Source organism: Phyllobates terribilis, unplaced genomic scaffold (genome assembly GCF_046119375.1).
Source record: "Phyllobates terribilis strain yellow unplaced genomic scaffold, ASM4611937v1 Scaffold_11__3_contigs__length_659146591, whole genome shotgun sequence".
NCBI classification, from domain to species: domain Eukaryota; kingdom Metazoa; phylum Chordata; class Amphibia; order Anura; family Dendrobatidae; genus Phyllobates; species Phyllobates terribilis.
Window position 1 is genome coordinate 51,242,816 of NW_027362771.1, and position 16,397 is coordinate 51,259,212.

The window sequence follows — 16,397 nt, forward strand, 5'->3', positions numbered from 1 at the left end:
AAGGGAGCCGCTGTAGGAGGTGCGGTGCTGAAGCTGGAAGGCAGAGCCAGAAACAGAGAACAGCGTAAAGGGGCGGGGCAGGAGCAGAGCCTGCTGTCCTGAGTGACTTGGGGGAGCCGAGGCTCTGATAGGTGGAAACAATGGGGGCAGGCTTAGAAAACCAGCCGCTGATAGGTCCCCGGGAGAAATGTGGGCGTGCCGGACGCATCACAATGCTCCTCGGCCAATCAATTGAGGATGGGGCGTATACCCGCTGGTAAAACGAACACCCACCCGAGACACCCCCCCCCGATTGAGGAAGCGCGGGCAGATTTGCCGCGCAAAAAAAGAGGGGGGTGGGGCTGAGGGGAACGCCATATCGCAGGGTACGCCATGGAGATGTGATGAGAGGGGGCGTGGCCAGGGAAGCACTGCTGTAAGTAAGCTGTTGTTGTCCATATCCAGTGTTCTGGGCCTGGGGGGCTGCAGCTGTAAGGCAGCAGGAGTGGGAGGGATTGTACCTTTGCTTGAGGTCCTGATACCTCTTCTTCCTCTCCTTCCTTCCCGCACTGACCGGTGCTGGACAGTGCAGGAGACTGTGTCGACCCCAGAATCTGGGGGAAGGTCACCGCAGTGACCATTGTCTCCCTCCCAGGCCGCTCCGAGGAGGGGGCTGGGGTGGGGAATAGGCAAGGACTGGCCACCGGGAATCACCCTGAGACCCCCTGGTGGTGACAGGGGATAGGTCCGGCCCAGCGGGTCCGAGAGTGGGCGATGTGGGGAATGCCACACTGCTCTCTCGGTCGCTTGAGAATGGAGATAACAGGGACGCAGTGTTCCCTGTTAACCCTGAAGAGCTGTATCTGAAAAATAAAGAACAAGGATTAATAAAACACAACAGGGTTGGATCAGTTAGGATCCAGGTCTACCTCCTACAGACACTAAGCTTAAACTGGTGAGCTTGGTGCCTGTAGGCGGGTGTATACTGCGGAGGAGGAGCTATTTTCTTTTTTTGCCTAGTGTCAACCTCCTAGCGACAACAGCATACACCCTATGGTCCTGTGTCCCCCAATGAAGCGATAAAGAAACACAGGCACGAGAAAGCTGCAGTTTATGGCTGCTGCAGAATTCTCTAGGCAGCATGCCAAATCCTGAACGAACGGTGGTCAAGATGTCTAGGCCAACACAGGTTTCAGCTGTGACCCAGAAGGTGACAATAGGGAGAACTGTAGGCAACACCGAGTAAATCATCAGCGACAAGGGTCTGTTCCTCAAAAGCAGAGGCCAATATACACAGATAGGGAAGCCAAAACTTCATCTTGTCTTTCACATAGATTTTTAAGTTCAGTTTATGTCACAGTCTTTGGACTGTATAGGCTGGCAGCAGGTCTCCTGACCTGAACTTGACAGCCTCATATAAGCCCCTTGACAATAGAGTTCAGATCAAGAGACCCGCGGTTAGTTCATGCATCACGGTCCATACATGGTAATTGGAAAAACTTAGATTTAGGTAGTAAAGACCATTCCTCTCTTACACTTAACTCTGCAAGTCTTTTAACCCCTTAGTGACAGAGCTAATTTTGACCTTAATGAACAGGTCAAATTTTACAATTCTGACCAGTGTCACTTTATGAGGTAATAACTCTGGAACGCTTCAACGGATCCCCCTGATTCTGAGATTTGTTTTTTTTGTGACCTACTGTACTTCATGATAGTGGTAACATTTGTTCAATATGACTGGCGCTTATTTGTGAAAATATTGCAATTTTGGTGAAAAGTTTGAAAGAATTTAAAAAAATCCCAATTTTCAAACTTTGAATCTTTATATCCTTAACTCCTAATGACCACCAATACGTCTTTTTACTAACCTAAGATATAAGATAATAGCATTCCCCAAGGTTGACAATCCTGTAGCGGTCAGTTATACACTATAGCTGACACCCTGCTGCATCAGCCATGATTAGTGTTGGCGACCATGGCCATTTAACCATTTAGATGCTGCTGTCAATAGTGACTACAGAATCTAAATCGTTAACAGAGTGTGGGGGCTCCCTCTTTAACCCCATCGGCACCCTGAAATCCTGAATGTGTAGTCCTGATGCTTGCCATGGCAGTTTATGGCCAAATAACGGCCTAGTCTGCCGCCTATAATTTAGGTGGTAAAAATAAACTTTTTCATTCCTGTCATGCCACTTTGTATTAATTTCTGAAAAGCACCTGAAGGGTTAATGAACTACCTGAAAGCAATTTTTAGTACGTTGAGGGGTGCAGTTTTTAAAATGGCATCACTTTTGGGTGGTTTCCAATATATGGGTTCCTCAAAGTCACTTCAAAACTGAACAGGTCCCTATAAAAATAACTTTTGTACATTTCCTTGAAAAAATGAAAAATTACTGTTACATTTTTAAACTTTATAAAATGCCAACAAAACATTTTACACATAGAGCTGCTGTAAGGCAGACATGAGGGAAATGCTATTTACTAATGTTTAGTGTGGTTTGACTATCTGTATTAAAGGGATAGTCAAAGTTTGAAAACGCAAATTTTTTTTATTTATTTTTTTAAAAAATTGGCAAATTTCTGATATTTTTTAAAATAAACGCAAAACATTTCAACAAACATTTACCATTATTACAAACGTACAAAACATGTTTCTTTAGGGACCTATTCAGATTTCAATGGCCCTTGAGGGGCCTATATATTGGAAACGCCCCAAAAATGTTGCTTTAGCCCCAATTTTTTCACTTTTGCAAAAGGCAACGCCAAAAAGTGGACCCCACAGTTTGTTACCCACTTTCTTTCGAGCGCAGCGATACCCAACATGTAGTCAAAAAGTTCTGTTTGGACAAATGGCAGGACTCAGAACGGAAGGAGCAATATTTGAATTTTGGAACACAAATTGTCTGAAATAGATTGCGGGCACCATGTCACATTTGCAGGTCCGCTAAGGTGCCTAAACAGCAGAAACTCCCCCACAACTGACCCCATTTTGGAAACTAAAACCCTACCCTATGACCCCAACCCAGAGCAACAAACATTGAAATTCATCATCGTAGCACAAAAGTGATGTCAGAGAATGAAAGAAATACAGCAAAATGTGCAGTAATGTACAATGGTCTCAGGACTAACCTTGTGTTTCCGCTTTCCCTTGCTGGAAGGTTTTTCTGTCTGTTTTTGAGTTTCTTTTGGATGTTTCTCTGTTGCAGTCTTTTCCACCTTTGGTGGTTCAGTCTCTTTAAAAGGCCTCCCTGGTATCCGTGATAACAGGCTTAAGTCAATTTTAACAATAAGCGGGTATCTGTCCTCGGGTTCACTTAAAGGGGAAAGAAGCTCTTTCTCTTCCATAGGAGAGAACAATCGTTGCCGAAAAACAGTATCTTCCTCCTCAACGGAGGGTTTAGCCGGAGGAGTCCTATTGCTCTCAGAATATTTGGGGGTTTGGGATGAAGGCGGAAGGCTTTCATTTTCATCAGAATCAGAAGATGAGGTATCAGTGTCAATAAACTCCTTGGATTTTTGAGTGGGTTTACTAGAGCTCTTGTTGTACTTTCTTCTTTCTGCTGCAGGCCGTGGCGATGACTTGGGTTCTTTTTTGATACTGGGCTTTCTGGACCCTTTTGTGGCTGCTTTATGGCGGTTAGCAGGCAGATTGGTGGTTGTTTCTGCTGTTGTTACACTTTCAATTTTGAGTTCTCGCCGCGGAGCCTCGACAGTTGTCTTTTCAAGTTTTTTTGGTTGTTTTTTACCAACATTTCTTCTCTGAGATGTACTTTCACTTTGAGCTGGTGACTTTTGCCTCCCCCGACTGCCCTCTGACCCTTTTTGGGCTGTCTTGGAGTCTCTCACTGGGGTAGAGTTATTAGACTCCTTGGGCCCACTTGTTTCTGTATAATTTGCTCCGGGTACCTGCTCTTGAACATCCTTTTTATAACCTTGTGAGGATGGAATATTACTTTCTACTGAAGACGCAGGAGAGACTTTATGCGGATTAACTTTATTAAGCCAATTGTCCAATTGCCATTTATTTGATGGTGGAGGCTCGGGCTTAAAAGGAAAGAAATATGTGATCAGCAAAAGACTCCTTAAAGTGGCAGAGTCCAGCACAAACATGCAAAAGGAAATGTCCAAAATAAAAACAAACAGAAAACAGAAATAAAGCAAAGACTTTTGGGTCAGTCAGTTTATATAAATCACTATTAAGTACTAAATGCATTCAAAGAGTTGCCCAGAAATGCAAATAAAGGAGCCTAAATGAACACATTACAGGCAAAAAGTGTTGCAGAGATGAGAAACATATAAAGACCTCCTGTCCATCAGTAATCCAGTGGTTCCCAAATTGTTATATCACTTGACAGATTAAGACGTTTAAGGGTTCGCCCACACAGATATCAGAACACTTACTGCACACTTTACTCTTCTCATTAGAAAGGGTGAAATCTGCAGGACTTGCTGCAGATGTCAATCCGCAGCAGACATTTCTCTGGATTGTGTGGATGAGATTCCACAAAACACACAACAGATTTTCTGCACTTAAATCTGTGGCAGAAACTTTTCCGCATATTCAGCCCAAGTAGATGTACCCTCAAGATAGACCTGAGCACCTGACCCTGGGTCATGAAAGCATCCTGTTAACTGCAAGGTTGGACTTTTTGCTCAATTGGTATTGTGCCTTCCAAGATCAGCTAATAAACTGAACAGCGATATTACATTTACAGTGGGTACGGAAAGTATTCAGACCCCTTTACATTTTTCACTCTTTGTTTCATTGCAGCCATTTGGTAAATTCTAAAAAGTTCATTTTTTTTCTCAAAGTACACTCTGCACCCCATCTTGACTGCAAACATTTCTACATTTCTGTTTGTTTTTTTTTTCAAATTTTTTAAAAAAAGAAAAAACTGAAATATCACATGGTCATAAGTATTCAGACTCTTTGCTCAGTATTGAGTAGATGCACCCTTTTGAGCTAGTACAGCAACAAGTCTTCTTGGGAATGATGCAACAAGTTTTTCACACCTGGATTTGGGGATCCTCTGCCATTCTTACTTGCAGATCCTCTCCAGTTCCGTCAGGTTGGATGGTGAATGTTGGTGGACAGCCATTTTCAGGTCTCTCCAGAGATGCTCAATTGGGTTTAGGTCAGGGCTCTGGCTGGGCCAGTCAAGAATGGTCACAGTTGTTCTGAAGCCACTCCTTTGTTATTTTAGCTGTGTGCTTAGGGTCATTGTCTTGTTGGAAGGTGAACCTTCGGCCAAGTCTGAGGTCCAGAGCACTCTGGAAGAGGTTTTCATCCAGGATATCTCTGTACTTGGCCGCATTCATGTTTCCTTCAATTGCAACCAGTCGTCCTGTCCCTGTAGCTGAAAAACACCCCCATAGCATGATGCTGCCACCATGTTTCACTGTTGGGATTGTATTGGGCAGGTTATGGGCAATGCCTGGTTTTCTCCACACATACCGCTTAGAATTATCACCAAAAAGTTCTATCTTCGTCTCATCAGACCAAAGAATCTGATTTCTTATAGTCTGGGAGTCCTTCATGTGTTTTTGAGCAAACTCTGCAGGCTTTCATATGTTTTCTACTGAGGAGAGGCTTCCGTCAGGACACTCTGCCACAAAGGCCCGACTGGTGGAGGGCTGCATTGACAGTTGACTTTTGTGGAACTTTCTCCCATCTCCCTACTGCATCTCTGGAGCTCAGCCACAGTGATCTTGGGGTGCTTCTTTACCGCTCTCACCAAGGTTTTTCTCCCACGATTGCGCAGTTTGGCTGGACGGCCAGGTCTAGGAAGACTTCTGGTGGTCCCAAACTTCTTCCATTTAAGCATTATGGAGGCCACTGTGCTCTTAGGAACCTTGGCCAGATCGGTGCCTTGCCACAATTCTGTCTCTCAGCTCCTTGGGCAGTTCCTTTGAGCTCATGATTCTCATTTGGTCTGACATGCACTATGAGCTTTGAGGTCTTATATAGACAGGTGTGTGCCTTTCCAAATCAAGTCCTATCAGTTTAATTAAACACAGCTGGACTCCAATGAAGGAGTAGAACCATCTCAAGGAGGATCACAAGGAAATGGACAGCATGTGACTTAAATATGAGTGTCTGAGCAAAGGGTCTGAATACTTATGACCATGTGATATTTAAGTTTTTCTTTTTTAATAAATTTGCAAAAATTTCTACATTTCTGTTTTTTTTTTCAGTCAAGATGTGGTGCAGAGCGTACTTTAATGAGAAAAAAATAATAAATTTACAGCCATTTGGTAAATTCTAAAATGAAACAGAGTGAAAAATTTAAAAGGGGTCTGAATACTTTCCGTACCCACTGTATGACTGAATAGGCCGCAAATGCCTGGTCATTAGCTGGAGGGAGGTGAAGAGAAGAGTGTTAACTAATTTAGCAGGCGGTGATAGAAAGGACTGAATTAAGAAACAGGTCCCTGACCACAGAAGTGTGCAGTCATGCAGAGAAGACTACGGTTACTAGATTCCTTTGCAAGCCAATAGCCATATACCCTTTTTGTGACCACAATTTCCACCTGATCTTAGTGACAAGGTAACAAGATGAACAATCTGACAGCACATGAAAGTAAAGACAAGATTTCTATAGACCTGTTTGAGCAGTTGCATGTCCAAGTTCAGTTAGAAAAGGTTTTCTTGGCACATTTAATAAACTGGAGGTTAACATGTTTTTGTTCTTCACCATAAAGCTATAGACTTATGCAGGGCAGAATTTCCTTATGTGAGCTAAATCTATAATCATTCGCTGTGTACCAGTACGGGACCATCGACTTGATTTTTTACCTCTGGAGAGGCACTGCGGGAGGGTTCATTAGCCTCACTATCACTGGAGCTGCTTTCACTTTCAGAATCTGATCCGGAGCTGCTCTCCGATCCAGTGTGACTGCTTGAATCATCCCTGGAGTTCTCCGCTCCTTCACTGTTGGGCTGTGATGGCTCAGAGTTACTAAAAAAAGACATAATAATAATAATAAAAAAAAAATCATAGGAATGTTCATGTTTTCCTTGGTTGTAACATAACATTACACATGTAAGTAAATGCTCTTTACTTTATATTAAGAGGACTGCACAACTGTCCCAGAGATGATTTCATGTCACATAACTGTCCATTGTACAGTGGAGAACAGAAATATGGCCTCTTTTGTACAAGGATCCATTCCAAAAAATTATTTTAAAAAAAGAGGTGTACAGGCCAGCAGCCAAGCCATCTCAGTATATCATCTGCTATAGCTGCAGTTTACAATCCAGAGCTTCTCTTCCTTGTGGGGACAGGAAATTGGCAGCCACTTAAATGGAGACATTATAGAACCGGTTTGTCATCCAGTTAATAAGATGGCAAATTATACACAAATATCCCCATCTGAATTCCCTGTGGCTATCTGGTGTATATTACTCATAGTGTCAACCTTTCTCCTAGCTGCTCACTCATTTCAATGTAGGCAGCTTCAGTAATATTTTTTCAACACACGTATCCTGATGACTACATGTACATGCTGTAAAAAAGGTGAATATGTGTTGGTAAAGTACCGTAAGTAAGAGCAATTAGTATCCCTTAAGGCAGAGGTCCCCAACCTTTCTGACCTTAAAAGCCACATTCAGCTCTAAGAAAGGGTCACGAGCCACAATCAGCTCTAAGAGAGGGTCACGAGCCACATTCATCTCTAAGAAAGGGTCGCGAGCCACATTCAACTCTAAGAGAGAGGGTCACGAGCCACATTCAACTCTAAGAGAGGGTCACGAGCCACATTCATCTCTAAGAGAGGGTCACGAGCCACATTCAACTCTAAGAGGGTCACGAGCCACATTCAACTCTAAGAAAGGGTCGCGAGCCACATTCAACTCTAAGAAAGGGTCGCGAGCCACATTCAACTCTAAGAAAGGGTCGCGAGCCACATTCAACTCTAAGAAAGGGTCGCGAGCCACATTCAACTCTAAGAAAGGGTCGCGAGCCACATTCAACTCTAAGAAAGGGTCGCGAGCCACATTCAAGTCTAAGAAAGGGTCGCGAGCCACATTCAGCTCTAAGAGAGGGTCGCGAGCCACATTCAGCTCTAAGAAAGGGTCGCGAGCCACATTCAGCTCTAAGAAAGGGTCGCGAGCCACATTCATCTCTAAGAGGGTCACGAGCCACATTCAGCTCTAAGAGAGGGTCACGAGCCACATTCATCTCTAAGAGAGGGTCACGAGCCACATTCATCTCTAAGAGAGGGTCACGAGCCACATTCAGCTCTAAGAGAGGGTCACGAGCCACATTCAGCTCTAAGAGAGGGTCACGAGCCACATTCATCTCTAAGAGAGGGTCACGAGCCACATTCATCTCTAAGAGAGGGTCACGAGCCACATTCATCTCTAAGAGAGGGTCACGAGCCACATTCATCTCTAAGAGAGGGTCACGAGCCACATTCAGCTCTAAGAGAGGGTCACGAGCCACATTCAGCTCTAAGAGAGGGTCACGAGCCACATTCAGCTCTAAGAGAGGGTCACGAGCCACATTCAGCTCTAAGAGAGGGTCACGAGCCACATTCATCTCTAAGAGAGGGTCACGAGCCACATTCATCTCTAAGAGAGGGTCACGAGCCACATTCATCTCTAAGAGAGGGTCACGAGCCACATTCATCTCTAAGAGAGGGTCACGAGCCACATTCATCTCTAAGAGAGGGTCACGAGCCACATTCAGCTCTAAGAGAGGGTCACGAGCCACATTCAGCTCTAAGAGAGGGTCACGAGCCACATTCAGCTCTAAGAGAGGGTCACGAGCCACATTCAGCTCTAAGAGAGGGTCACGAGCCACATTCAGCTCTAAGAGAGAGGGTCACGAGCCACATTCAGCTCTAAGAGAGAGGGTCACGAGCCACATTCAGCTCTAAGAGAGGGTCACGAGCCACATTCAGCTCTAAGAGAAGGTTGTGAGCCACATTCAGCTCCTGCCCCTCTTACACTGACACCCAGAGTCCCCTATTATCAGTATAATGACAGCCAAAGCTTTTCCATTGAAATCACCCCAAGGCAGTATGCCAGGCTCCTGGGTTTCCCCTCTTACCCCCATTCAGATCTTCTTCTGTGCAGGGCTACACACAAAAGTCACCATCTAGAGATCTGCTCTTCATGGCTGTTTGCTAGACCTGGTGCAAATGCATCAAGCTGGCAGACAGCCGCGTGCCACACATCACGGGCCCACGAGCCACATGTGGCTCTTGAGCTACAGGTTGGGGACCTGTGACTTAAGGCATAAAGGGTAACCACCATGGACATCATTCCCATGATGAATTCCTAATACTTTGCACACTTACCTTCCTGGTGTGTTGGTTGGTACAGTCTTATCACAGTCCTGAAATAAAATAAAGAACCAACGTGAACTCACAGCAGTACTAGGATCACATCAGGCACGTCTAAATAGCATTGCCCATTGCTGGGCAGCAGAGTGGGCACACACGACGCAGCTATACGCCCAGCCTCGTGAATGTTTCCGGTAAAATCTTGCTTCATTATACAGAAATAAGTATATATAATGAAATGAGCAACAATCAGGCACGATGATGCTCACGTGTCAATAGGTGGAGATACTGTAGTACATGTAATTATGTCACAACTGATACCAAATAAATCGTAAGATGCCATCTACCACAGGTACAGGGGTTATCAGGTCATCGGAAAGGTCCAAAACCCACAAAATAGAGCTGGTTTCTGTATAAGGCCACTGGGAAAACCTAAAATTCCATTTCTCTGATGGGTTTAAAAATAGTTTTGGAAAAACCCAATCAATAAAGGTAACTGATGTATTATTCGGGTTCCCTGCTCAGTACCAGATAATGGCTGCAAATAGTGTGTTTAAGTCTTAAAGGGGTTGAACTCTTTTAGAAAATGTTATGTTATTTGCTGCAATAGTTATAAAAAACAAAAATGAAGTACTACATACCGTGCCAAGATCCAGCGCCAGCTCCGCATTCAATTGGACTTTAACACAGCAGCTAAACAGCAAAGATCATGGTAGCAGCATGGAGCTGGCGATGGACCCGGGGAGGTTAAGAAATACACAATTTGTTTTTTTTTAAAAAACAATCACAGCATACGGCATAACGTTTTCTAGAGGACAACCCCTTTGAGGAACTATCATGTCTGTGAATTCTGACTTGTGGTCTGGTAAATAAGCCCAAACCCAATCTAAATAATAAAATCAGCCCAAAAATAAACTAATCCGTATACATCACAGGTAAGTACAAAACCTGTGTCTTCATAGAATAACATTGCAACCAGTATGGGGCACTCTACCTCCTGCTCCTACAGATACTATGCAGTGTTAGCTAGAATAATGCCCCCGGACATAAAATACCCACTCCTAAAGAGAATCAGTCACCAGGTTTTTGCTACCTCATCTGAGAGCAGGAAAATGTATGGGCAGAGACCCTGATTCCAATAATGTATTACATACAGAGTTTCTTGCTGTCATTTTGATAAAATTAGTGTTCTATCTGCTACAGATCTAGTAGTTCTCTGAATGCTGATCTCTGTATAACCCCATACACTCTACCTAATGACAGCTGTGTATACTGTGCATAGGCAGAAAGTTGCCAATCTGTGGTGAGTGTGGCAGGGTTATATAAAGCTCATGATATCACACTACATGATAACAGATTTACTAGTCCTCTAATTATAATCTCCTGCTGATAAAATGGTGATTTTATCAAAACTATACTAAATCAGCCCAGTAAATCAGAGACTGTCCCTACATTATGCTGCTCTCAGATTAGGTGGCAAAACATGTTGACAGATTCCCTGTAAAGCACTGCTGAATAAGAGAAAAAAAAATAAAAAAGGGTGCTGGTAAAGGTACCTGATCGCCATCACTATCTTCACTGCTGCTCAGCTTTAAGTCCTCCTTCAGCATGCTGTAAAACAGACAGGAATTAATGGACACAAAACTAAACAGAAGCTACATGTTAGGTTTTCAGCTGACAGAGCCATCATCATATAAGTGTAATATAAGGGGTTTAAGAGGACCCACAGTTTTATAAAAGCGTAAAGAAAAATGACAGATAAACCCGATTTTTAGTGTGCATTTTACAGATCTCTGTGCCCAAGAATCCCGCTGCAATCTGTGCAGTCATTGATGACTTATCCCATATTTACTATGTGTTTCAGGCATTTTGTGTTCCTTATCCAACAAGTAGGTGTGGCCTTGCTAAAAGGGGTGTGGCTAAATGGAAAGTGGGCACAGCAAGCAGATATAACATTTTGGAGAAACCCAAGCCAATAGGTAGTGTAATTTTACACTATACAATCTAAGGATCCATCAAAGTTTATCAAACATTAAAAACTACTGTGATAAACTTGGCACATTTTAGGTCTATTAAGTTTGCATAGTCTAAGAATTACATAGTAAAAATAAATCTGACCCATTGTGTTTTAAATTTGATTGTTCTTTCATTTTTTCCCCTAGCCTTCTTCCAAGAGTCATAACTTTTCTTATTTTTCTATTGACATAGCTGTATGAAGCAGAGGTTATAGTTTTGAATGGCAGACTTCATATCATATAATGTAGTGAAAAATTAGAAAAAAATAACATTTTAAAGTGAGGCAAATCAACCTCCCCTCCACAATTCTGCTACTGAACCTGCAATCAGATGACTGCTTGTTCTATATATAATACCTCAGTATTGCACTATATAGGACACATCACAGTTCCTATGAAGCTCAGCCTGAGGCTAGGCATCACAAGAATACCAAGTTAGCAGCCGAAGAAACTCGCCGCCACTTAAATGCTGTGGTCAGCGATTGCTAGCGACACTTGAGGGGTTAAGCAATAATTGGAGCTAGATTTGATCGCTGCTGTTAGAGGCAGATGCCAGCTGTATAATACAGCCAGCACCAGGCCTAAGTGAAGCATGCTTAGCTCCTGACCATACTCCACACACTCTGACAGATGGATATACAAGTCATACAATGACAAGGGGTTAAAGAGGTGTGATCTGCTCTTGGACAAATCAGGGACCCAAAACATGGATACAAATGCGGATCATGAGATGTTCTTTAAGGATAGAGGGCTGCTGCTGGCTTAGTGGTATTAGGAAAACTCCCCGCATGCTATTTATACTTCAGCATATAATCCTGTACTGGACAACAAGCTATCACAATAGCGTAGGCTTTTATTCCAGTTATGTTCTCTACAGACACAGTATTCCTCTATGCAAACAGGAAACATGGAAAGGTGTTCGCCCCAATCACTAGAACACAAAGTCTTCGAAAGATGATGCAACTTACGATTTTGGTGGATGGCCATTAGATGCTTTTGCTGATGCATTATTGTATCTTTCTGTTGAATACAACATGATAACTGTGAGCATACATTATATATACATATCCATCTCTCTATCTATAAATATCAATCAGTTAATGTATACATTAAAGCTCTGCATAATACTGTGGGGAAGCATTACTTTTACCATCACAGGTAGAATATACATACTCTGATCAGAGGTGGAAAAGTTTGACTGCTGTGAGTCCTAAAAGAAATAAAATATATAAAAAATACAGAATATTCCATTTTTATTTTTATTTTTTTTACTTTAAGCAACTTTATTCTCTTTCCAATATATGTATATCACTCAACACATAACCCCTCAATTCTTTGCTTTTACACCAAAAGAGTCATAAAAGCGTAGAAAAGTCGCTAAATTTTGGCACAATTCTGAGTTGTGCCAAAATTTTGCGACTTTTGGTGTATTCACACCAGTTTCTCCCAGCTACATCACAATGGGTGAAGCTAGGTTGGGATGGGGGGCATGACACCAAAGCTGATCTAATTCATGACGAGCTGTGGCGTTACATACATCAGAAATTTTACTCTAGTACCTGACTGGAGTAAGATTTCTGGCTTAGCTCATCAAGGTTTATGAAGAAGTGTGCACCTCTTCAGGAAATATAAATGTATAAATGAATGTAGCAGTGGTCAGGCGTCGAACCTGCTGAGCCATTTTCTAATGGGGATAAAAGTGCCCAGTCTGGTATAAAAATTCCCCAATCTGCTGATTTGTCTGGGTCCCAGCTGTTGGATCCTTCAGAGCGGCAAGCCATCACCTATCCTATGGATAGGCCATAACTTGACTAGCCTGGACAACCCATTTAAATATAGCCTGTGTAAGGCGGCAGTGTTCACGCCGTGCAGTAACTGAGGCAGTGACCCAAGCAAGTCCAACATAAACAGCTTTTATTCAGCAACTCACGGTTAAACAGAAAGTCCTCCGGTTCGCAGCCGGATTAACATAAGCCCACAACAACGGTTGCCATGGGCAACGGCCATGCCATGAAGCACAGAGCCTGACGGGTGCAGAGCCTTCCCAGGCGTAGGTTCAGCTAGACACAGACCTGCCAAGATTTCCTGCTACGTTCCTAGCAGGTCCCAACATTGAAAAACACTAATCCTTAATGCCGGGTTTTTAAAGGACCTGTGGCAAGAGCCACTGGAAAACCCGGGTTGGAGGGAGGAGGCCGCCCCACTGCTTTCCTGTAGCCTCCTCCAAGAAATGAAGGCCCTGCCGGGTTTTACTAGTCAGCCTTAGCCAGGTAGTCTGACCAGGTGATTGCTCACCTTCATTCCTGCATTGCAGCCGCAGGTGTGTCTGTGACTGCAATGCACTCCAATGGATTTAATAGGTCTCTGTACACATTCTGGTGGATATATAACGTCCCTCGTATACGATCCCCGTCACTGCCTCACACCTGGCATGGCTACCATCTAGAACAAATTATATACGATATATAAAGCTACCTCTGCAATCCAAAAAGTACTAATAACGTTACTTCACTCATTACTGAATGTATACTAAGGACAGGTAAGTTATGACGCTCTACCAGAAGTAATCAAGTTCCTTGTATTTATCTCGTACCACACACAAATTCTCTAGGTTATTTGTGCAACACAATTATAAATGACCTACGTAAAACACACAGAACAGATGAAAGCAAAAGACAGGCATATAAAAACTAACCTTTGTAGGGAATGGAAATTTTGAAGGCTCAGTTTTGCATGGGGTATGAATTGCAGTCAGAGGGGGAGGCCATGAGTGGGTCATCTCCTATAATCAAAGAAGAAGATATGTTATAGAAAGCAATATCCAAGTGGTAATAGTAAAACCTTTATAGGAGCTGAAGAGCATTTCACGGTACATAGTGTAATGATCCGGCTTTCTGTCTTACACTATTACTCTAGAAATGTGGAAAGAACACACCCGCCTACAAGACGACGGCATCTCTATGCACCGACTCCGGCATATGGCACACTGGACGGTCTTTCTAATTTGGTTGAAAGTGCATCATTTTAAGAACCCTCCAATTATTGGATCAAGGTAATGTAGATATATTTCGGTCTTAAAGTAAACTTTTCATTGGCAATACGATTATAAACTTTGAATGACGTATTTTCTGATGAGAACTAAGAAATTCCTCTTTCCCAAAATCTGAAGAGGAGAGGGTATAAAATACCATAGGGAGTTTTCCAGAATCAATAGGACTAGAAAGGTGAAGTAGCACTGTAGATTGACAGAGATGTCATTCGCAAGAGACAGCAGAGAAGATGACAGTTAGGGTGATTAATGAGTGGAACAGGCTGCCACGAGAGGTGGTGAGTTCCCCTTCAATGGACGTCTTCAAACAGAGGCTGGACAGACATCTGTCTGAGATGATTTAGTGAATCCTGCTTTGAGCAGGGGGTTGGACCAGATGACCCAGGAGGTCCCTTCCAACTCTACCATTCTATGATTCTATGATAAAGTCTACTGGAAGATATCTTGTGAGGAGCTATATACCTCTCATTAGTAATAGAAACCAAGATGCCAGCTCACAAATGGCAACGAAAGAGAAGCCAAGTGTGGAGACTGTCTCCTAGAACAGGAATACAGCATGAAGCCAACACTGTGGCGCCAGCAGAGGCAACGGCCAGGATTGTGTGTGTACACTTTGGGATTACTTACAATTGCTATGGGGCATACAGCTGCAACCCCATCTCCCCTACTCAGAAAATAGGTGCGTTTTTCTTTTAAAGGAATAACTGACAAAAATTAGTAGAAACTGAAAAGCTGAAGCCAAAAATGGTCTCGTGAAAGAAAACCCCTTTAACCAGACAGCCATTCAGCTGTTCAGAGGTCACTCACTTCTGGCTCAGAGAAAGGACACAATATTACCAATGTACAAAGGGTGAAAAAAAGGGCAAGTAGCTGCATGTTTTTTTGCCTTTGGAAAGAAAAAAAACAACAAAAATCTTTGAAAGGGGGAAACTCCTTCACAGACGTGTCACCAGTCAAGTGTGTCCAGTTTTAGCTCCTTATATTCCAGCTGCTCTCCTGAGGCCACATTTGACCTGGTGACAGGTCCGACTAAAGTCAAGAAATTTATATTAAAGCAAAAAAAAAACAACAACCTTTATAGCACTGCGGCCTAGTCTCTCTGGGCAGCAACACAATGTTCATTATCACATGACTACCAAAGCCAATTATGGCTCAGCCTGTGGACAGAGTCACAGGCCATGTAATGATAAGCAGTTTAAGGACATTACGGCCATTGTCTCAAATGATGGACACATTGGAAGAATACTCTTTTCCTAGATTTACATAAAGCTAATAAAACCTATATAATCCCTTAAAAAAAAAAAAAAAAACACTTACTTTTAGAATTTCATCCACACAGCTGACATCACCAGAAGCCGAGGCCTGAAACACAAAAGTCACAGTTGCTGAAAATCCTCATCAAGGAAATTAACAATGCCAATATCTGTTTTTTGGCGACATTTGTGCTGCTGAGACATTGTGTAAGTTACAGATAAGGCCACACATGTGCGAGACCATAAAACAAAGCTTTACATTTACACCGGTCTATTGGGAATGCAGTGTAAAAAGGAGGTGGAGAAGATCCCCAGGAAAACTAATGCATTAAGAGCATATTCCTAATATCACCAGCCTTACCAATACAACATTATTAGCTCACGTCCAGTTGATTCACCATGAGTAATATAAAGGGGAAACTTTGTGACAATGACGTGTGCAATGGCCCTGCAACCTTTGGCCAGCTTTGTGCAAAGAAACATTTGTAAATAACCCTGTCTTCCGGTGGTGATCACACCTATGGGGTTGTGCTGGTTACATTGCTCATTTCCAGTCAATAACAATGCTTTCTAGGCTTCTCAGTCATGGATGGTTTTGTAAAAATGACCGTTTGACCTAAACATTAAAAAGAACCTGTCACTGGATTCATGCTGCCCAATTCGCAGGCAGCGTGAATCAGAGCACGGCTGACGATCACTACCAGGCATGTTTTTCTCCAAAACGCATCGGCATTTCAGAGCTATTTTAGACAGAAGATCCGGCAAGGAACCATAGCCAGAGAAGACACTAGTCCGCTGCAGTTCCTAGGCAGC

At 43.0% G+C, this 16,397-nt stretch overlaps 1 protein-coding gene across 3 annotated transcripts in view; it reads right to left on the reverse strand.

The window, feature by feature from the left end:
* The window catches only part of AFF4 (ALF transcription elongation factor 4), a 96,624-nt gene that overhangs the window by 21,085 nt on the left and 59,142 nt on the right, over positions 1-16,397 (reverse strand). For all 3 annotated transcript variants that reach the window (XM_073651240.1, XM_073651239.1, XM_073651241.1), the window contains 8 exons: positions 15,649-15,693; positions 13,978-14,064; positions 12,456-12,492; positions 12,251-12,302; positions 10,824-10,878; positions 9,283-9,320; positions 6,776-6,938; positions 3,109-4,023 (listed from right to left, as the gene is read on the reverse strand). In XM_073651240.1, coding sequence (XP_073507341.1) covers positions 3,109-4,023; positions 6,776-6,938; positions 9,283-9,320; positions 10,824-10,878; positions 12,251-12,302; positions 12,456-12,492; positions 13,978-14,064; positions 15,649-15,693 — 1,392 coding nt within the window. The remainder of the gene's footprint in view (positions 1-3,108; positions 4,024-6,775; positions 6,939-9,282; positions 9,321-10,823; positions 10,879-12,250; positions 12,303-12,455; positions 12,493-13,977; positions 14,065-15,648; positions 15,694-16,397) is intronic.